Raw genomic sequence first — 26512 nt, forward strand, 5'->3', positions numbered from 1 at the left:
CTTAGTTACGTCACTTGTTTTGATAGCATTGGTTTTTTTTTATTTAGTGTGTTTTTGTCATGTAAAAATATATCATGATATATATATATATATATATATAAAATACTTTTTTAACAAAACAAATAAAGCATGATTTAATTACTTTGCTTCATTATGTCTTTGCATGCTTGTTATATGAGGTCATTCAGGAAAGAGAAACAGTTTATCAAAATTAATTAAATTATTGTTTCTGAAGAAATTGTATTTTTATGTTTATTTTCTATTAAAATTTAGTTTTTAATGCAATTGTCATTAACTTACATTAAAGAATTTCATATCACAAGAAATTAGCATAATTTTTCTAAAATAAAAATACTTCAAGTTACTGATTCATTCAACCATTACAGAACTGTTTGTTTTTTTAATCCATTTGCTTTTTATGTTCTTCCTTGTTATAATCAAAAATGGCAGATTAAATTAATCAGACTGTGAAAGAATTTCTGACCAAATTTGCACAATAATTACTCATTTTGTTCTGGATGATTAATTATATCCTCCTCAGTGTAACATATGCATCTTCGTTGATTTCTTTTTTAAGTCTTAAATCTTCCTAAAAGAACCATATTTTCTAGTAATAAAAAAATGGTGGTTAAAAAAAAAAGATGTATTTTCATTAAAAAATCAACCTGACTGTACAGTTAATTGTACACTGCCATTTTAGAAACTGTTGCTTATTCTGATGAGTGTACTGTGAGGACTCTCATCTCATTATAATTTAAAATAACTTACTTTTGGTTTTATTAACAGTTTTAAAGTAGCCACATAACTTAAGTAAATTATATTATGTATGAATAAATTAAATATTTATTTTTAATTAATATTTTAATAGCAGTATTAAGACATGATGGCATTTTTTTTTTTTTAATGGCATCAACTGATTCTTCAGTCAGGCTTCATCCTTCATTATATTTATTATGTATATTGTCTGTTTGGAGGGTGATCAAAGTCAATCTGGTGGTGAAACTGTTTACTTTGCAACATGTGAAGTTAGTTTGTTTTTGTTGAATGGATCAGTAGTTATTTTTAACTGAACAACCTTCATAAGAAAGTGATTTGTGCAACATTTTGATTTTAATTCAGGTTTCATTTATTGTATATATTTATTTTAGCTGTATTACTGGTTTGTACATTAGTTTTATTCATAAAGGTTTTATATTAATTTTTTTGACTAAAATTTTATCGAAGTATTGTTTACATTCAGTGATTTAATAGAAAACTTATCACTTTAGTAAAGTTTATGATTGTATTTATGTTGTAAATTTAATTTTGAGTAACATATCAAATAAAAAAATAAATTGTCTTAAAACAGATTATTAAATTTTCAATAAGTTCATCCTGTCTAATCTCATTTTCTGCTAACATTCTATTTTTATATAATAAAATGTGGTTGTTTGTATTTTCAACTTTACAAATCGTTCTTTATTAGAAATCTTTTAAATTATTTAAATTAAATAAAAACTGTTACTTGATTCAACTGCAGAAAATTAATACTGCTTTTATCCTTTCACATTTTATTAAAACTAGCTTCCTGTCGTAGCTTCACCCACATTGTATGGTTACTTGGATTTCCTGCAGCATTTAATCTTTTTATTTTATATTTTTTAGTCAAGTAACCAGAGGCAGGCTCAGTCAGTCACACATGCAGTAATGGTGACAGTGGTTGTGTTGGTTGGGCCACAGTGCCGTATACCTTCGCAGCCCTTAAAAAACCTGAAAATAGTTGTTAAATATTATCTAAAGAGTACTTGTAAGCCCAAATATACTGAATATTTCATTTACTATAGTTGGTCTTGGGAGAATTTACAATCATTGTTCAAACATTTTTTTACCTTTCTTCATACACTTTCAAGATCGAATTTCAAAAATCTAGAAATTGGTTTATTGACATGAAGATTACACCTGCGAAAAATCAAGTTAATTTCTTCATTTGTTAGAATTTAAAAATATAACAGGGGTTTCAAAAAAAAAGTGAAAAATACATTTTAACCCTTGAAACTTAGAATTTTAAAAAAATCTAGAAATTGGTTTTTAGTTATTCATAATCATTTAGTTCAAACTCAGCTCATACAGTGGTGGATACTCACAGTTCATTAAAGTTTGTGTTTCAACTGGCAAATCTCTGCTATTACATACATATATTTATTTTAGAAGTTTTTCGAGATGAAATATATCCATAAACCTTCTCAGTTATTCCAAGAAACATGGGTAAAAATTTGATTTCTATTGATCGAGTAGTTTTTAAACTAACCGAACAAAAATAAATCATCTTCCTCTTTATATAATAGTATAGAGTATAGATATATATTATTTTATTTAATGTAAATTTAATTCTATTACTTTTGTCATATTATTCATTCGAATCATTCAGTTCAAACCTTGTTCACAGTTCATTAATTCACTTCATTAAAGTCTGTGCTTGCGAAGAACATGGCATTGATAGAGTTCTTTTTGTTTATCCCGAACTTTCTTCCTCTTTATATTAGAGTATAGATTATTAAAGAACTAAAATTTGCATTTTACAAAAGTGTTTAATTTCAGGAAAACAGATGTTTCTTATAAATCTGTGCTTATCTCTGCATAACAGAAAATATTTAATGTTACATTTTGAATTTTTACCTTTGTTGACATTCCTGGATTCAGTGGATTTTTTTTATACAATTTACTACACATGTAGTTTTAAAGAGATTGTTTAGTTTAAATGCTAATATCTACTAATAAAAAAATAAAAAAACAGGATTTTTTTTATAATATTTTTTTACATAAAACCTTTTACAAAGGGAAACTCAAAATACCCAAAAATGATTTTGTGTAGAAATTTTTCTCTGATCCCTTCTCTATTTAAGACTGTAAAAGGCATATTTTTTTAAAGTAAGGGCTATTTTGATGTAAAGTGACCTAGAAAAGACTTTCATTAAAATAGATTTTGATGTATTATTTTTCAAAATCAACATTTATTGCAAAGCATTTTTCATATCATTCTTCAAGCTTTATTAACCGTTCTTCAAAACGTTTTAAAATAACTAGTGATTTAAACCAATTAATTACTTTTTTTTTAATTTCACATAATTTTCAAACCTTCACAATGAAATCATTATTTTAAATAGAGAAAAATATAATAATAATTGCTAGGTGTGAGGCAAGAACTGTGCAGTGGATTTTCAAAGGTTTCCCAGTAAAATCACTGTAATTTTTGAACTGTTTTTATTATGTGTGTATGTGTTTCAAGCATTATCATGCAGAAATAGAATATGATTGGGTAACTTCCCCCATCTTTTATTCTGAAGAGCACATAAGAGTTTCACAATAAATATTACAATTTGCAGTCCCAATGAAGAAATTTAACAAGCTACATATTTTTGTTGTTCCAAACAAGTGGTGAGTTTAAAGTTTTAACATCCTTGCTTAAACAAACTCTTGGGCCTCAGGGATGATGACTCACTCTATTGATTGCTTTTTTTTTAATATTAGTGTAATATATCCAAATCTCATGACCAGTCTTTATATGGTTAAGCAGTACTTAATTTTTATAGCCCTGCCAAAATTTTTGAGCTGCAGCAAGACATTTTTGTTGCGTCCATTTGTCAATATTTTTGGCACCTATCTGGCACATAATTTTCTCTTATCCAGTTTTTCTGTTAAAATTTTGTAAATCACTGAACGTTTTCATTGATGGACAATTGTATGTTCTTCATGGTCACTGGTCTGAACAACACACTTTTCAAACATTACATTACATTACATTACCTTCATGTATAACATTTGGCCCATAAATATTACATTGCAAATTTGTTTGTGAATTTCATCAACAGATCATTTTTTTGGCTGTTAAAAAAAAATTACTGCTTAAACCTCACTCTGTGGAATTATTTTAGCACATCTGTTAAGTTATCCACAGCAACTAATACAGATATGACTGAATTGTTGATAATAGCTGATCAATAAACACATTAACATACTAAACAAGCACTCTCTATTTCCAAAGTATGAATTAGTGAAAGTTGGAAAAGCAGTTACTGGAAAACATTTTTTGTATAAAGATGAGCTATATCAAATCCTTAGAATGTTATAAGTATTATACGTGTGAAAATACCACCCAAAAAGAGATTTCAGCAATTTATTTATAGCACTTGTTCACTTCACTGCTAGAATTTTTCAACACTTATTCATCTCAGGATCAAATACTACCCATCAAAAATTAAAGTATTGTTATGAAACTTTTAAGTACTTCATAAATTCTAGAGTAATTTTTTCATAAATCTTTTATGAGTGATAATCATTCAGGAAGGGTGGGAAATAAACTTTCAGAAATGCTGATTAATTTAACAGTATAGCCATGCACAGTGAGTACTTACTTTACAATCTGGTGTATATTCATGTGTGTTTATTTTTAGTGTAATATTACTTTGTTAAAAGAGATAAAAGTAATAGTTTAAAATAAAATAGTATTTTTATATTAAAGGGCCCATAAAATAAAGAAAAAATGCCAAAAACACATTAATGAACCATACTTGAACATAGAGAAAATATCTCATTTAATCAGAAAAAGAAAACCTTCTGTGGTCTTATAAAGAATGAGCCTAGCATGCTGTCATACAGGTTATTTATTCACTTTAAAGATCTAAAATCCAATAATAACTGATCAAAGAAACTGAAAGAGACATGAAAGAACTGAAATCTAACACAAGAAGGCATTAAAAAAAGAGTTTCTTTACTTAGAAAGAAATTCAAAGCATCACAAATTTCCAGGAAAACAGAAACACTGGAAGAAGTAACACAGGAACACAGAAGTGGACAGGAGAAAGAAAAGAAAAACACCTGGAAATAATGGAGATATGGAAGAAATGAAAAAAGTGAATTAGTTGAAATTACATAGTGGCATTAAAAAAAAAACTAAGTTTCATGAAAATAATAATTGGATTTTGTCAGTAGGTTGAAACTCTAAGTAGTTAAAACTTTTTTAATTAAATTTTTTAATGGTGGAGTTTTCCAAAAAAATTATTTTAATAAGTCCAACTCTTTTCATAAAATAGCTTCTCAGTATATTCTCATCCCCTTGTTCATTTTTTTTTTTTTTTAGAAAGTTTAATTGCATTATTTTAACTCTAAATAGAATTAATTTTTATTTTATTGTAATAAAAAGTGCATTAATGGTTTTAGGTATCAACTGTTTTCATCCATTCAGATATTTACTTTTTTTTTGTGATTTCATACTCATCTCTTAGATTCAAAGGTAAGTGATCTATAATAGAAATTTGTTTTGTTAGGAGATTGAATATTTTAATATTTTAATCTTGCGTTACTGAGATCGTATTTGCTCCTTTTGTATCATTAAAAGTCTAATCCTTTATGTTTTATTTTCATTTATGTATCATAATACTTTATTTTTACATATTCCTTACAGTTTATAGAAACGAGTACATTGTTCACATTTAAATCCAGTTGAATTGTATAATGTATAACTTGAATTATATGTAGAGCTTTTGTTATAGGTGAATAGAATTTATGGTGGAAGGTGAAGACCCAACTTGGTTTTAGGAAGAACATAAGTTATGAGATAGGACCCACTCTGTTCCTCACTCTGATCTTAGAAACTAACCAGCTTTGAAGGAATAAAGCCATCCGTAGTATTTAATTTTATAGAATGAAGAAACATGTCTTTTTACATTTGACTGAAATTATGAAAAGAATTTTATAATGTACAAGAATCATTGTGATAATATTGGAAGGTGAAGAAAGGCAAGCTATGATTTAGAAAGAAGTGAGACAAGGCCTTTTCCCCACTGATTTTTAACTTGTACATGTAAGAAGTTATACAGGAATTTATGGGCAAATTTGAGCGTAGAGTTGCCATTCAAGTAAACAGAATAAAATTGTTAAGATTCACTGATAACATTTTCCTAGTGGCAGAAACCGAAAATGAGTTAAGACAAAATTTTGAGCGTCAGATTTATTTCTGGGAGGGAAATTCAGTTTGACTATAAACTAAAATAAAGTTAGTGAAACTGGATGAATAATGAAGATGATCAAAAGCAAGGTGTTTGTTTGTTTCACATCAGTTGATGTGAGTGAAAACAGCAGCGCTAGAGGATGTCACAAAGATGAATAAAAATGTCTTGAAGTACATTTTCTTTAAAAACATTCTATTATATAATTTGTTTGGTTGGCATTACCAAAGTTTAAAGTTTTAATTAATATCATGGGCATGGCCAGTGCAAAATTAGGAAATCAACAAAAGACAAGATGGGTGATGGTATAATGGAATATGTTTAATGTAATTTAAATATGTTTTCATCAGATGAAGTCCTGGAAAGCTGTAGGTATTATCTTTTTAAAAGTTTGTATAATGTTGTAGTAATCAAAAAGTATTAAGTTCACTGTGTATTATTTCTTTCTTTCAAACAGTGTTCATGAAAACTAGTATCTTCATCCTGTTTTGTATTCATTCTCCTGAAATGAAAGTTTTCAATTTATAAATTTCTTTTTACTTTCATGGTTTTTTTTTATGATAACCTGGTAATGTGAATTAAATTTAATTCATAGTTAATGAGTAAGTAATTTAATTTTAATTGTAAAACGCGTTACAAAAGCTCTTATATTTAACAATTTAAAGTGATGAAATTTTTTTTAATGTTTTACAGTAAAACCTACATTGTTAAACCAAAACCACGGTTATTGACAGAAGATGAATATTATGAACAAGGTGTTAAAGAGACTGCCAAAGCTTTAGAAGAACTGAGAGCATTTTGTTCTAGTCCTAATTGTAATCAGTGGCAAACAGTCACTCAATTGAAAGATCCCATCAGGTAATAAATAGTTTAAAAAATATTATAGTTTCATTACGCTTAGAAAATGTTTGATAAGGTTTCATGTTATTAAATATTTAGAAATATGTATTTCTCATACCTATTTGGGGCAGCCCTCCTATTTCTTATATGTCAACTTTTTTTTATTCTTGGTTGACCTTGAATTTATAATATCACTAATATTACTTTGCACAACCCTCTACCATTTCATGTGTGAAGATATTTTTCTGTGTGCAGCAGTACTTGCTTTTTCTGTGATCACATTAATGTTACGTAGTGCCCAAACCATATTAATTGATTTTCACTCATTTTTGCACACTAAGTATGTCTGAAAAGTTCCCGAACTAAATTAAATAAAAATACAAATTTAAAATAAACAAATTGACTCGCATCAGCCCTCTACATAGAATCCTTCTCTAGTTATACACTCATTGCAGCGCCAGTAGAGGCTGTTAAACGCTTTGGAGAAATCACTTTGTGAGATCGCCTTGAACTGCTCGGTGCTTTGGATTTTTATTTCACTACCATATCGTCTATTCTCATCTTTCACTTAAATTATCCTACACAATTATAGAATTTTGTCTCGTCTGACAATCTTCTTTTATATGATGTAACGTTGAAGAAATCTATTTATCAGAGAACCTTTGAAGAGTTGTACAATTCACTCAGAAATCCTATTTTGTATAAATTTTCAAGTTATCTGCTACTTAGTATCATAAATCCTAGGTATTTGAATTATACTTTCTTCTAGCTGATTCACCTAAGAATAAAGATTTACATTAGAAAATTTGTAGAACATACAATTAAAGTTTTAGTAAGCCCATTATGCTTTGTGTCATTTGCATGTAGTATATTCATTATACTGTATACTGTTCACCATACTCTGATAAGATATTAGATTCTTTTGTTGTGTTACTCACATTTAAGTTAAAAACTATTCCTATACTTCAAGCTGACATACATGTTCTTCAGCCCCAAACTGTGATCTTGTCTAGCCAGACGTTTCTTTCAGTCTTACTTACTTAACAGTTATTTTCTGTATTTATGTATCCTTAAAATGTAAATAATGTAGTTCTATTTTTATGTATCTGATTTATCGTTACAGAACTAAATGTGAAGTAAAATTACCACAACTGCTGATTAATAGCCTAAGTACTTTCTCAAAAACAAGTTTTTCAGTTCTTTAAAACACTAACCACCAATTTTTTTATATGGTCTCTGTATTTTTTTGTTACATTTTCCACACTATATATAGCGCTGATTTTCATTTATAAAAATATTTAATGATTTAATAAAATAGTATATTATACCTGGTTATCTTTTACGCAATAATCTCCTAAATTGTTAAGGTGTGGGATATTAGTTTTACATCCCTGTAATTAATACAGTCATTTGTTTTCTAAGGTAAGAGACCATTAACCCATACTTATGGTTATGTATTTTGTCTAAATTTTTTAAAATAATTTGCTACAACCATCGATGTTATACATTTTCATTCAATCTTAACTAGAATTTCATTAAAACCTGCAGCTTTTTTATTTTTCATTTTGAATGTTTCTTCTACCTCTGAAACATTGTATTACAGAATTGTTCATTAATTTTCAGGAATGTTTCTTCAGAATATTCTTCATTTAAGAACACATCATAATATCCTTCAATCTTTCTGGGATATTTTTATTTGATCTTAAATTGTTATACTTGCACTTATCTCACACTATTTAATGTATTTGGTATCTTTTGTTGTATTTACATCTGACTATTTAAAATATTTATTTTTATGACTACTTTTTCTATATACAAAGTTTATAGAATTTAGTTTTTTACTTGGATATTGCCCCACCATTAGCTTTTTTTAAGCTGCAAAAATCAGAAATTGATATGAATTCTTTTCTGCATCTAACAGCTTCCATCATTTTTATCACTTTCAATGAATCTTTTAATTCTTTTGAACTGTTCAGTTGTACATAGGTAACAATTTATTGCTAACATGATATTACCTAGGATAAACAATTAAATAGCTAATAATTTGTTTGTAAATGAACATTCCTTTATTTAAAAGTTATTAAGAACACATCCATATACTCTAAACAAATAGAATTAATTGTAGATTCTGGACTGTCTGTTGAGATAACAACTGCAGATTTATGATATTGTGATAAAGGTTAGAAAATAGAGAGCACATGAGATTGCTAAGACAATAGGCAACTCAAATGAACAGATGGATTGTATTTTAAATGAATATTTACATATCCAATAATTGTCCGACAGGTACACTTGCTCACAACTGATTAAAAACATGAACAAATAAATATTTTTAAAAATGGTTTGAGGCTGTTTCAAATAATAAAGAGGAATTTTTTCCCCATTTCATAATAGTTAATTAAGCTCGAATACTTTACTACCAAGCAGTAGTCAAAATAGTGGGTTGCAGTAAAGGAACTTGCTCCAAAGTAAGACAAAACCCATTCCATGATGTCCATTAATTTTCTTTTGAGTTGCTTGGGGAATAATTTTCATTGACTTCCTAGAAAGAGCAAAATGATAACTAGATAATATTGCAAATATTTACTGGATATCTAAATGACAAAATAAAAAATGGCAGCAAAAGGAAGATTCTTTTTCACCAAGAAGTTCATTCTTCTGCGATTGTGTCAGCCAAATTGTTTGAATTATGTTATAAAATTTTTCTGTATCCCTTCAGTCTTAATACCTTTGGACTAATATCTGTTTTCCAAATATAAAGAAATGGCTTGCTGGAAAGAGATTTGCACAAAATGATGGAACTATTTCCAAAACATCTGCCTATTTTGAAGACCTAGATAAATCATTCTATAAGGATGGGATTGAAAAATTTGACCATCATTGGACTAAGTATTCAAGTCTTTAGTTATTCTAACTGAAGACTTGAAAGAAAATCATATTGAAATACAAAATATTTCTCCTGAAAAAATGTTTATTTTTGTACGGACTAACACCTATATATATATATATATATATATATACTAGGGTAGATCCAGAAATAAGGTTCCCATAAATTTTACAAATAGACAATATTTTTTATTCTCATAGAAATTTACATCGTTGGAAAGAAGAAACTTTGCTTTATTTTTCTACATAATCGCCATCTTTTTCTACGCATTTTTGTAGATGGTGCTCCAATTTCTGTTCCAATGTTGTAGAACTCCGCCGCCAACCTGTTGAGGAAGCGTTTCACCTCTTCTTTGACTTCATTGTCGCTCCGGAAGCATTGGCCACTCAAGTGTTACTTTAACTTGGGGAACAAGTGATAATCACTAGGCGCGAGGTCCAGACTGTAAGGTGGGTGGGGCATGACAGTCCACCCAAAGTGTGTCAAAAGTTTGTGGGTTTGACGGAAGATGTGAGGTCGGGCATTGTTGTGAAGCAGCGTTACACCGGCTGTCAGTCATCCTCACTGGTGGTTCTGGATAGCTCGCCTGAGTTTTCTTAGTGTTGCACAATAACTGTCTGAGTTGATTGTTGTCCCAGGTTCCATGAAATCAGCAGTATCCCCTTACGATTCCAAAAAACACTGGCCATGACTTTGCCAGCTGAAGGAGTTTGTTTGGATTTTTGTTTTGTTTCAGGAGTGAAATGAAACACCCATGTTTCGTCTCCCGTAACAGTGGAGTCCTTCCTTATCTTCTTGACACTTTTGAAGAAACTGGTGAGCTCAGTCAAGGCGTTTCTCCTTGTGTTCTGATGTCAATAGCCGCGGTACCCATCGAGCACAACACTTGTGATACACCAATTTTTCAGTCAAAGTTCTTTCCACTGTACCGTAAGAACTCCCAGGAATCTGAGCAACAAGTTCATGGACTGTGATCCTCCTGTTTTGAAGCACTTCGCGTTGGACCATCTCGATAGCCGCCTCCGAAACTGATGGTCTTCCACTTCATTGTGGATTTCCTTCTGATCAGCACTAAACTCCCTGCACCACTTTCGGACGTGTTGAGCGGATATACACTTGTCGCCATACACCTCTATCAACTGAAAATGAATATCCACAGGTGGAGTCACTTTGGTGTGCAAAAAGCGAATTACGGAATGAATCTCGTACTTGGTGGGATCAACAAGTGGAACCTCCATCTCGGACAGCTGCTGAGCCAAGACTGAGCGGCGCAGTTGGGCAGAATCAAGAGTGGAGGAACAGCCACGCACAGCGGTGTGGCCGGATTTCATCTTGCATCTTCCTGTGAAGCTGGAGCTCTTTGGGAACCTTATTTCTGGATCGATCCTCGTGTATGTATGTATATATATATAGATTCTATTAAAACACAAACTACAGGATATTGAGATTAGACATATATCTTACTTTAATTTTTTAATTAAGGTAAGATATGTCTTATCTCAATATTCTGTACTATGTAATTTATTTAATAGAATTTAAATATAATTTAACAGTACAGAGGAATAATATGAATCTTAAAATTCATATTATCAATTACAAAAATCGCTACTAATACTTGTTGCACTCAACAATAATATGAAAACTAAGTGAGATATCAACAATCCAAGAACTTATAGTTACAGAAGAAGTTATGCGGAACACAATGCTGCCAACTGCACGTCACTAAATATCTCTGTTGGCACATAATTAAAAACATTTGGTTGTTTTTTGAACAGCCTGATACATGCAAATAAACCTTCATTTTCGTAATTTAATGGTTTTTATGAATTAAATGATTTCATAAAATACATAATTTTGTGAATACTATGTCTATGTGAATACTGCCGTAGTGAAGTTCATAACCATTTCATGGTGGGTTTTGAGTAATCTCAAATCAATTTAGTTTGATGACAATACCAGTAATTTAATCTGAATGACTAAAGTACATTGGTTATGAGGCATTAAGTTAATTAAAGTTTAACTTAATTTTGCTTGGATGTGAACCCAGTTTTCCAATTTGATATATCAGCTGTCAAAAAATAACCTGTCAGATCATGGTGCTGACTCTCAACAACCAGTGAGTTACACAAAAGTTTTTAGTTTTATCATACTTTATATCTAAAAGTTTAGATGTAGATAAATGTATCACTTTATTGATTTTTTATTTATTATTTTTTATTGACAGATATAATGAAAGCCTTGTTGAAGATTAATTAGGCCAACAAGCTGTGATATTTAATCTCGTGAAAAACCATTTCATTGTTTCTTTATTAATTTTTTGTAATATATGATTCTGAGTTGACCTTCCTTATATTGATGAACTAAATATAATAAATTTTTTTTATGTATTTATGTGTTGAACCAGGTATATTATTTTAATTTTGTTAACATATGACTTTTGTTCTTATTTTTTAACTATAGTTTACAAGAAAATGCAACTGGACTCCATTGCTGTGAAATTTTCCAGATTTTCTGGAAGGTTTCCTGGTGTTTTAGCTTAAGAATTTTTCTGAAAATAACTTTATTATTTGATCTATATTAAGTTTTAAAACAACTTATTATTGAGTATTTCACAGACTGATGTGTAATTATAAATTATAATTGAAAGAATTAGGAGACCCAGCATTTCACTGTAGGCACTTCTGCCACTTTTGTGTTTCATTTGATACTTTCAGAGCCCCCTAAAATTATTTATTCACCAAGAACGTACCAATTACAGAGATCTCACATCATCAGCACACATTGCTCATCAAAAGTTGCATAACTCAATCCAGAAAGAAAACAAAGTTAAAAATGTGGAAAGTGGTAGTTTATCTGTCTAGAATCTAGAGGGACTGCCATGTGAAACAAATAACCCCACCGCTTACTTTAAGCCTTCTACATACAGAGGCACACATCTTTACAATATCTTGGGATATTATCCATTTTTATATAATAGGATTTAGGATTCCTTAGTAACACAATTCACATACCTCTAAATAATATGACAAACAGAATAATGTAATTGAACTATAGATGGTACAGTCATATCCGCACTGAAAGTATTATAATAACTCTAAGAATTTTGACAATTCTATAATTTCAGTCTGCTTTAAGGTTAGTTTGAAGTTGAATTTTTGTAATTAATGCAGATATTATTCAGAATTAAGATTAGAGGTATTTGAAAGAAAAAGTAAATTTGTTCTTTGAAAACTAGGTTGTGCACACATACAAATTTCTTCTGTTAATTTCTTGATTACCGGGTATTATATAACATGATAGTAATTTTATGTAAGTGTTTAATCATATAATGAAACTTACAATTATTCTGTTTTTTAGTGTGTAATTACAATGTAAATAGCTCTGTAAACATTGAATGCTTAGTTTCGAGTATAATTGTTACTTTGGTGTCAATGAACCTATTTTAATCTTTCAGCATAGAATGTTTTATTTAATAAATGAATTTTATATATTCTGTGTTAATGTTAATCAGATTTGCTCTGGTACTGTATGATTCATTATTTTGTTTTACTATATAGCATAGATATTTTTGAAAAATAATTGCAGAAGCAATGATGAGAATAAATATGTCTTTATGAAAAAATTTATTCATTTTTCTTGTCATCCCTCTCTGTAATATTATGATACCTACTGTAATACCATACGCTATTTTAACAGCAATGTGATTAATGTGGTCATTTAACAGAGAACATTATTTTTTCAAAAAAATACATTTTTTTCGATTCAATTAGTATACCTTGAAAAAGTCGAAAATTATTGTTACCTTGAAATTGTTTGAAAATTATACATTTTCATATAAACAAACTTTTTAATAATCATTACAAAGTGTAATTTAATAGCCTTTTATATTTACAGTTGTTTGTAATCAAATGATATTGTTTACCAATACTGTATTTCTTTGCAAGTGTTTGACATGATATTAAAAACATTTGAATGAAGTTGTATAAGTTATGATGTACTATATCTAATAATATTAATCTTTATGTAATGATAGCAATCTGTGCTATCTTTACATAAATATGGCTCTAAATTTTGAATAAGCAGAATTATTCTTGGTTTAAATAATGATCATTCTCTTTAGTAATGAGACATTACATTTCTTGAGTGAACCTCCATAGCTTAATTAAAATGAAAGTAAATCATAAAACACAGTAATGGCCACAACACATTCCTTTTAGTTATTTAATATACTAGAAGTAAACCATAGAAATAATTGTGTATATATTGAAATTGCTTAAAGTAAGTTAGTTTTTCTGTTTCTTTACTATGATCAATGTTTCATTGTAGTTCAATTAATGTGAATTATATAAATTAGTATTTTTTTTTACGTTGGTATCCTTAAAATATTGGTATCCAATATTTTAAGGATACCAACATTTTATGATGTACTTGCTTAACGCATGATTGTTATTGTATGATTGTTATTTCTAATGATATATTATTGCTGATTCGATAACCTATCAGTGATGATCATGTAGTTCATGTGATCACATATAGCATAACACTGGCTACACAATTCCAGGAAATCAAGGATATTCCTTTAAGAATCCTTAACAGTCCTTCAGTAGCTCTTAAAATTCTGGATGAAAAGGTAATTTTTATTGCAACATATATAATTAATGCCAAAAAAGTAATGTGCTATCTTCTAACTGGATAAAATTCCCTGATATCCCACAGAATTGTGGACGTTGGATCAAAACCTGTTGGAGAGGATCGGATAATGCGCTTTCTTGTTGTTGAAGTGTCTCATGTTGGCAGTTTGTAGAAATAGCAGTTTCTCAAGTTGATTATCCTTACTCACCAGCACTCCTTTTCCTTACACCTTATGATCCCTTCTTTTGATTCCATAAGAGTAGATTAAATCTTGCTAGTTCAGAATGTCAGAACCTGTAGTCATCCTTTATTATCCAGGGAGGGGCTTCTTGTGGAGCAACGTGGTACTTGTTTCCTGATCAGCAGTTGCATAATTGAGTCTTAATGGCTGATTTACATCGGGTGAAGTTAGGCCTATTAATTTTTATTGAAATACAAAAATCAAATTATTTACTTCACAGAATTAGGTTTATTTTAATACTTCAGACTATAGTTTTTTATTATTATAACCAAATTAATGCGCTTGTGGATGTTCCCCTTATTTAAAAATGCTTCCTGTGATACACACTTGGTTTGTTTTATCCTTTAATTGATTTACACATTTACTTCGGCTCTACTACATTGGTTGCTATTCACCTGAACATTACTTTGATGTTTAAAATTAAATAATCTCTCATTTAATTTGAAAGTAAAATATTAAAGATTTTGTAAACCATGTATGTATTTAAAATGTAGTTCATTACATTCAGATTTAAAAAAATTATTTAAGTACATCTATTTGTACAATGAGTAGTTAGTATTTCATTGTTCATGTGGTAAATCAACATTTTCAGAAATCCCCAAATTACTACCATCATAACCAAGCAGGATCAATTTAAAATTACCACCCCAACTGAATATGCAGTCCTACTTACCAGCCTAATTTTGTAAATGCTATTTTTTTTCAACCAAAGTTCTTCACTATCAAAAGCAATCGATCTCATAATCAGAACAAGATAGTTAATATTTCTACAGCGTTTGCCATCAGAGACCTTCATAATAAAACAAAGAAAGTAATAATAGTAACATACATAAATGTGGAAATAGAGGAAATATATTTTCTTTTGTTGTCAAATTATATCTGTTAAATTAAAAATAACAGTTCTAATATAAAAATATTAATCAAAAATGTACAGCAAGCTACCCTTTTTTTTTTTTTTGTCTTCAGTCATTTGACTGGTTTGATGCAGCTCTCCAAGATTCCCTATCTAGTGCTAGTCGTTTCATTTCAGTATACCCTCTACATCCTACATCCCTAACAATTTGTTTTACATACTCCAAGCGTGGCCTGCCTACACAATTTTTCCCTTCTACCTGTCCTTCCAATATTAAAGCGACTATTCCAGTATGCCTTAGTATGTGGCCTATAAGTCTGTCTCTTCTTTTAACTATATTTTTCCAAATGCTTCTTTCTTCATCTATTTGCCGCAATACCTCTTCATTTGTCACTTTATCCACCCATCTGATTTTTAACATTCTCCTATAGCACCACATTTCAAAAGCTTCTAATCTTTTCTTCTCAGATACTCCGATTGTCCAAGTTTCACTTCCATATAAAGCGACACTCCAAACATACACTTTCAAAAATCTTTTCCTGACATTTAAATTCATTTTTGATGTAAAGAAATTATATTTCTTACTGAAGGCCCGTTTAGCTTGTGCTATTCGGCATTTTATATCGCTCCTGCTTCGTCCATCTTTAGTAATTTTACTTCCCAAATAACAAAATTCTTCTACCTCCATAATCTTTTCTCCTCCTATTTTCACATTCAGTGGTCCATCTTTGTTATTTCTACTACATTTCATTACTTTTGTTTTGTTCTTGTTTATTTTCATGCAATAGTTCTTGCGTAGGACTTCATCTATGCCGTTCATTGTTTCTTCTAAATCCTTTTTACTCTCGGCTAGAATTACTATATCATCAGCAAATCGTAGCATCTTTATCTTTTCACCTTGTACTGTTACTCCGAATCTAAATTGTTCTTTAACATCATTAACTGCTAGTTCCATGTAATGATTAAAAAGTAACGGAGATAGGGAACATCCTTGTCGGACTCCCTTTCTTATTAGGGCTTCTTTCTTATGTTCTTCAATTGTTATTGTTGCTGTTTGGTTCCTGTACATGTTAGCAATTGTTCTTCTATCTCTGTATTTGAACCCTAATTTTTTTAAAATGCTGAACATTTTATTCCAATCTATGTTATCGAAAGCCTTTTCTAGATCTATAAACGCCAAGTATGTTGGTTTGTTTTTCTTTAATCTTTCTTCTACTATTAATCTGAGGCCTAAAATTGCTTCCCTTGTCCCTATACTTTTCCTGAAACCAAATTGGTCTTCTCCTAACACTTCTTCCACTCTCCTCTCAATTCTTCTGTATAAAATTCTAGTTAAGATTTTTGATGCATGACTAGTTTAACTAATTGTTCTATATTCTTCACATTTTTCTGCCCCTGCTTTCTTTGGTATCATAACTATAACACTTTTTTTGAAGTCTGACGGAAATTCCCCTTTTTCATAAATATTACACACCAGTTTGTATAATCTATCAATCGCTTCCTCACCTGCACTGCGCAGTAATTCTACAGGTATTCCGTCTATTCCAGGAGCCTTTGTGCCATTTAAATCTTTTAATGCTCTCTTAAATTCAGATCTCAGTATTGTTTCTCCCATTTCATCCTCCTCAACTTCCTCTTCTTCCTCTATAACACCATTTTCTAATTCATTTCCACCGTATAACTCTTCAATATATTCCACCCATCTATCGACTTTACCTTTCGTATTATATATTGGTGTACCATCTTTGTTTAACACATTATTAGATTTTAATTTATGTACCCCAAAATTTTCCTTAACTTTCCTGTATGCTCCGTCTATTTTACCAATGTTCATTTCTCTTTCCACTTCTGAACACTTTTCTTTAATCCACTCTTCTTTCGCCAGTTTGCACTTCCTATTTATAGCATTTCTTAATTGCCGATAGTTCCTTTTACTTTCTTCATCATTAGCATTCTTATATTTTCTACGTTCATCCATCAGCTGCAATATATCGTCTGAAACCCAAGGTTTTCTACCAGTTCTCTTTATTCCGCCTAAGTTTGCTTCTGCTGATTTAAGAATTTCCTTTTTAACATTCTCCCATTCTTCTTCTACATTTTCTACCTTATCTTTTTTACTCAGACCTCTTGCGATGTCCTCCTCGAAAATCTTCTTTACCTCCTCTTCCTCAAGCTTCTCTAAATTCCACCGATTCATCTGACAACTTTTCTTCAGGTTTTTAAACCCCAATCTACATTTCATTATCACCAAATTATGGTTGCTATCAATGTCTGCTCCAGGGTAAGTTTTGCAGTCAACGAGTTGATTTTTAAATCTTTGCTTAACCATGATATAATCTATATGATACCTTGCAGTATCGCCTGGCTTTTTCCAAGTGTATATTCTTCTATTATGATTTTTAAATTGGGTGTTGGCAATTATTAAATTATACTTCGTGCAAAACTCTATAAGTCGGTCCCCTCTTTCATTCCTTTTGCCCAGCCCGTATTCACCCACTATATTTCCTTCCTTGCCTTTTCCAATGCTTGCATTCCAATCTCCAACTATTATTAAATTTTCATCTCCTTTTACGTGTTTAATTGCTTCATCAATCTCTTCGTATACACACTCTACCTCATCATCATCATGGGCGCTTGTAGGCATATAAACGTTAACAATCGTTGTCGGTTTAGGTTTTGATTTTATCCTTATTACAATGATTCTATCGCTATGCATTTTGAAATACTCCACTCTCCTCCCTATCTTCTTGTTCATCACGAAACCTACTCCTGCCTGCCCATTATTTGACGCTGAGTTAATTACTCTAAAATCACCTGACCAAAAGTCGCCTTCCTCTTCCCACCGAACCTCACTAATTCCTACTATATCCACATTCACCCTATCCATTTCCCTTTTTAAATTTTCTAGCCTACCAACCTTTTTTAAGCTTCTAACATTCCACGCTCCGACTCGTAGAATGTTATTTTTTAATTTTCTGGTGACCCCTTCCTTAGTAGTCCCCACCCGGAGATCCGAACGGGGGACTATTTTACCTCCGGAATATTTTACCAAGGAAGGCGCCTCCATTATTGATATGTGAAAATGCAGAGAGCCACATTTTCTTGGAAAAAAGCAGCTGTAGTTTTCCATTGCTTTCAGCTGCGCAGTACTCAGAGGACTGAGTGATGTTGATACGGCCGTTTAAGTCATTGTGACTCACGCCCCTAACAACTACTGAAAGAGCTGCTGCCCTCTTTCAGGAATCATTCCTTAGTCTGGCTCTCAACAGATACCTCTCCGATATGGTTGCACCTTCGGTCCAGCTACTCTGTATCCCTGAGCACTCAAGCCCCCTCACCAACAGCAAGGTCTCATGATTCATAGAGGAGGAAGCTACCCTTAAACAGATTAAAACATTTTACATGTACGCTTTCTCAGATTACACATTAGAGTATGGTCTACTTCACATTCTAGTTTTCATTATGCTCATCTAAGGCTTTAATAATTGTCTTTCTATAAGCTGAGATAGTCAGTTTGATTGAAATGTGTAACATACGTAAACATCTTGTGATCAGAAGCATGCGTAATAAGCATGTATTAATCAAAAGTTTTAGGAAATCAAACTCACAATCACTACTTCTAATTCATTTATTTATAGAGTCATTAACATAAAATTAATTTTAGAGTAGCTTTTTCAGTTTTCAATCCCTTTGGTATTAAGAATTAAGTAGAAAATCCATCAGTGTAATATTGAAAAGTTAATAAATTAATCGTCCTGCTTTCTCTAACAAAATTATTTAAATTAAATCTGTAATAAATATGGTAAAAAGTAAAGTAATTTAAAAAACTGGGGAAAAAAACATGCAGGAGCATAAATATGATTAAAAAAAAGTTGGCACAGAAACTAATATGCCACTGACTTCTCTGGCTGTGGCAGAGAGAGATAGCATGTTTGTCTTTCATCTGGATTGCTCTGAATTTGAACCCCCAGTCAATTATTCACAGTGATTAAAACTTCATATCTTATAAAAGGATGGAATCTTTAGTTGGACAACAGCCTGTAGTTGTCAAAATAATTAAATATTAAGGTCAAAGAAAATCATGTACTAGACATAAAAAAGTTTTACTTTTAACAAAATAAAAATAAGCGATTAAAATATAAAATAGCAAAAACACATGCAAGAACTCTTTTCAAATTAATTTACAATTTTTATAAATAGATCTAGATCTCAAAAAGAAATGTGTTAGTGACATATCATTTGTACTAAAATGTGAATAAATCAGAGAGAATTGATGAATTGAAACATTTAGAATATGATTATTAAAAATGTGGTTGAAAAATGATGTAAATAATATTTATTTCGTTTTCTTTTTCTGTTACAGATTTGCAAATTTTATACAAGGTGGTTCACATTTAGATGATACTGAAATTTTAGCATTTGAAACAGAGACTAATAAACAGCTTATCTTACATGATGATAATTTCACTGATGATTCTGATGGTTAAGAAAGATGAGGACTTGGAATTGTTTTTTTTAATAGCACTTTCTTTTTTTTAGTGTGTGTGTGTGTATATACTTGTTTGACTCTTTTTTACCTGTTTGTTTCATTGATTAAAAATGTGTGTTGTACTTTTAATTTAGTCGAAATATTCCTTTAATGTATCAAACTGTTGTACCTTGCATAAGTTACACTCATTAAAGTAAGGAGACTTAATTAAAGTAGTTGTTCATTATCAAACAGTATCTAGAAACAATTTATAAGAAAGAACAGGATGTTTAATTAAAATAATTCTGTGTTGTCTGATTAAAATGTAATTATATATCTTAATCATGATATCAGAATCTAGAAACACCCTTCTTTTTATAGTTGAATGCAACAACAAATTATCCCAGTAAATATTGTAATATTTTATTCATTCTGTCTCTTTGAACTTCTTTAATTTTTTATTAGCATTATTGTTCACTTGGTTTTAATTATCTGTGATGATTAAGTACCGTTTGAAGGTAAACTGTGACTATCTTGGAATTTAGTACTTAGATTGCATTTAAAGAGAAGCAGTTTTAGCTCTATGGGACAACAAAAAAAATTTATTAGCTCACCTCATTCAGTTGTTAGCATAAACTACAATTAATGCCCTTTCAGAAAAGATGCACAATTTTTAGATGATTTCAGAATGTAAGCATCTCATGTAGTTAGCACATGGTTGGCCAAAATTGTAGTAAATAGTGAGTCTATTCATATGAGGTAAAGAAACATTAGAGAGTCCTGTCATTAACAGACCTTTACAGACTCTAGTTAATATTTCTACAGTGTCTGCTATCACAAATTTCTACTTCATAATAAGACAAAGAAAGTAATAATAACACTTGATGATTATAATGTAAACAAAAAAGGAAATTATTATTTCCCTTTTTCCAATTGCTTTTAAGAGGAAATGTATATTTCCTTCTCTGCTTTCAAATAATTTTTAAGCTATCAAATTAAAAATACAGCCATGCAGTTGTAACATAAAAATTTTAATAAAAAATGTACAGCAGTGCTCGTTAAATAAAATTAAAATTTTTCTCTCCTTTGTTTTATTGAACTTATCTTACATCATTCAAAATTAGTCTCTACAAGTTTTTTAAAAAGTTTTACATGTTTATTACCTATTTATTTATCAAAGCTATTGTATGTCAAAAATAAAAAAAAAAGCTTTTTACTTCAATTTTTTGGTTTTCACCTCAGATTTTGCAAAAACTATTGCAGATACAATTTTGGGACTACTTTATTTTGGTCAAAAACCATAAGTCAGTAAGTCGGCCTCTTAACGTCCTAAAAATTTCAGTATGGGGTCATTTCACTAAGTTAGCTGAAATCTGAGAGAAACATTTCACTAGCCGTAACTCTCAAATGAAGCATTTTAGGATATATATTTATATGAACTTTTTCCATTATTCTCACTCATGGGTTATAGGTTATGAAAGTCCTAGGAGAACTTCATGATACACATTGTATGTAATACAGATATATTACATGAAGATTGTTCAATAATTAAATGATATAAATGATAATACAAAAACTATTATTTATTCATTGACAATGAACTAAGGTATTATTACTTTTCAACAAAGCCCCTGCTACATTTAACTCATTGCTCCATCTTTCTGTGAGCTTTCTTATTCCACTAGTAAAGAATAGTTCATATGGAAGTGTTTGAGTGTTTCTTGACCTGCTCATTGTTGTCAAACTTGGTGTTATAAAATAACTCTTTGAGGACATAACAAAAAAAAAAATTTCTGGTGCAAGATGAGGACTTTAAGGTGGATGTGGCAACATCTCCCAACTTAACTTTTGAGCAGTATGAACCAGGTTTTATATGTCACAATAGTAATCTGTATTGATTGTACATTGTTCTTCCAAATAATTGCAACATATCTAGTTTCATAGTCCCTGTTAGCGTTATTTTAACAACTGATATAAGTTTAAAATTTTTTTCTGAACAGACGGAAGTCAGATGTTTCCATTCCATACCCTAATGTTTGAATTACAAATTATTGTGTTTTGTAAAAGCATTGCCTTCTCCTAAAAACTGTCATTTAAGTTTCACACAAATGTTAATTCAGGTATTCTTGCGAGTTTGAATCAACTGACTTAATTCAGATTAACATGAATAATGGAATGGACATTGACGTACGCACACTACAAATTTAAGTAATCTTTGTAATTTTATGCATCTGTCTTTATGAATAACATCATTAATGCAATTTTGCAAAGTGCCAGTAGAAATTTCCACTGGTCTTCTGCTTTGATGAAAATAAGTAACGATTATTCCACTCTATTTACACTGTTCGATCAAAAATTTGAATAAATAATATGCTCTTTATCATACCATTTTAACAGCCATGAGGGAATTTTGGCCAGTTTTACACCTTCAGAAAATCAGAATCTTATCACAGTACAATGTTCTTCCATAATACACGTTCCAAGCAGAGTCGACATTTTGAAATAAACAAAAGAGGCAATAATCATGAAAAATTTCCTTAATGATATTTTTTAAGTCAACTTGAATGTCAAACAATTCAATTAATCTATTAAATAGTTCTTTAGCTGTTGCCATTTACCTCTTTAATTATTGAACAATTCTTATATGTAATATAGATACATTTTGTAGAAAATAGAAATCTTGTACTAAATCATTATACCTCTGTTAAAATGATTTAGTACACCAAGACAGGATGCAGGTGAATCAGAGAAATAAGAGAGGAACTGAAGGAAATTGGCCTTACCAGAAGACACCATAGATAAGATAAAATTAAACAAGAAAATCAAGAACATAAACACTCACAACACAAACAGTTCAGCACTAAAAAGGGCACAAAGATCAGAACATATGAAAAAGTACTGGGAGGACTGCAAGGTCCAAACATACTTTGATAATGGACTGACTAAAGTGATCCTAAGATAAAGATAATAATAATAGAACTGATCAGTTAAAAGTTATTTTTTAATTTAAAATATTAATGCACATAAATTTTAACAATCAAGCTTGAAAATGATTTAGAATCAACAAATGCCTATATTTAGTATAGTGTTTAGTTCCTATATTTTGTGCATTTCATTTGTTAAAACATATGCACTAGTAATTTTTCTTTATATAAGATCTATTTTATACTAAGTAAATTTGCCATCTTTGTTCCTTTACTCATTTAGTATGTGTAATCAATCATATACATGTAGAAGGGAACTTAATCATTCATAAAAAAAATAATTTATCTAAATTAATAGTATTTTTATCTTCACAACTTGTTTGAATCTGCATGTCTGAATATTACCTACAGTTTTACCATCTTATTATTTTTATTCTTAAACTACAAAAACATTTAATAATGTTACCGCTTAATAAATGTTATAATAATCTTATTCTTCAATTAAGATAAAAAACCATCAAGTATTTAAGCAGAGTTTCATAATTTGTTTTATTATCATCCTGGTAATTCATGTGTAGGATATAGATAGCTACTAGGCAGAGTAGAAGGCCAAATTTACCTACTGACATATTTGGATCTTTATGCAAATTCTGAAAAAATGTACCCAGAAAGAAAGATTACAGATGAGCCACTGCCCTTCCTATCTTGCAGATGGATTTAGTGGAACCCAATTACCATTACATTTATCCAGGAATGGGGGAATGAAAAATGAATGTGTCAACCTACAAAGGTGCCATACTGTTTGGGGATGATGGAGAGAGGAATAGACTGTGGCGATCAACAGGATAAAGAAAACATTTTTCTGAACTTCCAAGTCTTGTCAGTACTCAAATTTTTAATATTTTACAAAACATTTAGTTTTTAGGAACAAAACCCACTTTTGTATCCTGTGCCAAAGGAACAGGAAACTAATATGCATTGGCATATTTCTTTACCTTTGCTGGTCGACCTAATGAAAAATTTCATTTTAATAAGCCTAAATTTATTCAAATTATTTTGAGATAAAACAATTAAGGTTATTTATTCTATCAACAGTACACATTGTTCTGAATATAAGACGTTGAGCTCTACAAAGAAACTGAATTAATAAAGTGAAATTTAAAATAAAATGAGATTGATTTTGAAAAGAAAGCTTAGCTAGGGCGAAAAGTAATCTTACACCATTAGCAATATATATGCCAACCAGAGATTAACAATACATATACCATTAGTATGTACTAGTTAACAAATTAAATAGAGTTGTTGGGCACAAATATTCTTATTCAACTCATTGATCATCATTTATTTTATGTTGAGATGATATAAAATATATTTTGAAGATTTAAAACAAGTTTCATCAAAAGTTTACGTGTATTTATTTATGGTTATTATAAATCCTGTGACTGCTCGCAGAACAAAAGTACATAATACTATGTTAAACAAATATTAGTTTTGAAAAGAGATTATACCACTTTCCTCGTACATGATAAAATAATGATTATTGTAAAACTGATTAAATTAATAATCCTATCTCTTTTAATAATATTAATTTATTTTATCAGTATTATATCATTTTAGATTAATAAAAATAATAAATTGTTTATATTACATTATATTATACAATATGAATTAATAATCTTTTCATTTAAATTACATTTATTTTCACTAAATCTTTTATATTTTTTTGAAGCTAAAAATGACTAGTTACTACTTGCATTTCTATTTCTTTAACATTTTTTGAATAATTTGTTTTCTTATATTTGCAATAAGTGAAGCCAAATTAAAGGTCAACTTCAAAACATTTTTTAATAACAAAATTCTGGAGAAATCCTGTATTAGCGGTAAAAATCACAAATTTGATAATTATCATTTATGTTTTAATGTATATTGAGCTAAAAAATATGAAAAAAGTAGGCAATATTAACTGAAATTGTACAAAAGTCTTAATAATGTTAGTAACAAAATTTATTGACAAAATACTGGTATAAAATTGTAAATTTGTCCTAAACAGATTTTCTTAAGTTTCATCCTGGGTGATATTGCAGAGATTTTTCTTAAAAGTAGATAGAAAACTTTTTTAATGTCATCAGACGATATAATTTCTCTGTGTTGGGTTTATATATTTTCTATTGTATTTAATATGTTTGCATGTTATGTTGCTTCAAGATGCCTGAATTCCTAAAGAATGTCTAAAACTTATTGGTCAAATTAAGTAAACTTTAAAAAACTTGAATAATTTTTACATAAAATATACATGTCCAGTAAAATTCTCTTAAAAAAACCCTTCTCAAAATTTAGTCTAAAGAAAGCCCTCTGAAGAGGTTTATGTTATTAAATACATTGCATAATGTTATAAAGAAGAAAAGACAGTTACTTGACAATGATAGATTCAATTATGCATCTGCCAATTTGTAATATACCAATGAATTTCACCAAAATTTTTATAGCAACAAAGCCAAAGAAAACAAATTAGTTACAGACTGCCAGTTTTTTTCTCTTAATGGTAAATAAAAATTTATAGTGTATGAAAAATCAATACGCTGATACAAAGTGTTATCTTAACATAATGCTAATCTATGAAATGTAAAAATTTATTTTCAGCAACTTTAATGCTAACTACTACATCAAAACGGCTATCATGTTAGACATGGGCAATATATGACTATAGAAGTAAAATTCAACTACTAAAAAAACTTGAATTTTTTGTAATAAAATTATATTAGGCCAAGTAAAACAATTGTAATTTTGCAAAAATTAAATATTTAAATAGCCCTCTTGTATTTGATTATGATCTATTTTTCAAACAGCACATCTTGTAATTAACTCAATCAATTTATTCAAAAAACTAAATAATAATTCATACGTGGGTTTATACAACCCAGTGTGCCTCAATTTAAAGTTATAAAGCTACTATTTGGAACAAAAAAGTAGATACTTAAGAGCAAAATTAAGGAAAGGGTAGTTTTATAAACAGTAATCTCCATAATTACTATAATACAACAGAAATGGCATGCAAGTAATTACCGAACTTAATTTCTAAACATAACGTTTGCTGATTAGCGAAAAAGTTTAAACCGAAACTATCTATTTACCAGCAAAAACGTATAATTCTGTTCAGTTTCAGTAACTGAAAATGGGTATGAAATTTTCTTTGGAAATACTAGAATTTAATTAATTAAATGCAGCTCTGAATATTGCTTAATTATACCACTTACAAACGAAAATATAAGGAATTCACTATTTTGATAAACAATTTGCTATAATTTTCGTCACTGATTATGCCTCGCGTTGATAAAATAACCTTACGGATATCACTTAAAACGGCAGATAGTTTTAAATACACTTATAGTTAAAAGAAAAAAAAACCCGGATATTCTTGTAATTTATAATCCTACTTTCGTAATTCGTGTAAATTATAATAACTAGGTGTTGCTTTTCTAGATCTATCGCGACACATTACAGTAACCAACTCAAAACAATTATTTTTACTTTTGTGGGTCTAAAGTTAGAGGTTAGGGTTTAACCAGTCTTTTTTTCTAACAAGCGTCTGAGAACAATTACTTTAAAAATTCATTGAAAAAACATTTATACGATTCATGTGTGTTAGTTTTTGTTACTTTTTTTACGATAAAAGATTTTTATCT

At 29.6% G+C, this 26512-nt stretch overlaps 1 protein-coding gene and 1 long non-coding RNA gene across 2 annotated transcripts in view; one reads left to right on the forward strand and one right to left on the reverse strand.

The window, feature by feature from the left end:
• The window catches only part of Nemp (Nuclear envelope integral membrane protein), a 42039-nt gene extending 21984 nt beyond the window's left edge, over window positions 1-20055 (forward strand). The window contains exons 7-8 of the mRNA XM_075374693.1: window positions 6678-6842; window positions 19801-20055. Of these exons, the coding sequence (XP_075230808.1) occupies window positions 6678-6842; window positions 19801-19924 (289 nt within the window). The 3' untranslated portion in view covers window positions 19925-20055. The remainder of the gene's footprint in view (window positions 1-6677; window positions 6843-19800) is intronic.
• Window positions 173-26358, reverse strand: LOC142329833 (uncharacterized). Its single transcript, XR_012757598.1, has 4 exons — window positions 26084-26358; window positions 15258-15374; window positions 7233-7602; window positions 173-1749 (listed from the first exon to the last, which is right to left on the reverse strand). It is a non-coding gene; the product is annotated as an uncharacterized LOC142329833 (long non-coding RNA).
• Window positions 26359-26512: the final 154 nt, after the last annotated feature.

The sequence above is a fragment of the Lycorma delicatula genome, chromosome 9 (assembly GCF_047948215.1).
Source record: "Lycorma delicatula isolate Av1 chromosome 9, ASM4794821v1, whole genome shotgun sequence".
Classification (NCBI taxonomy): Eukaryota; Metazoa; Arthropoda; class Insecta; order Hemiptera; family Fulgoridae; genus Lycorma; species Lycorma delicatula.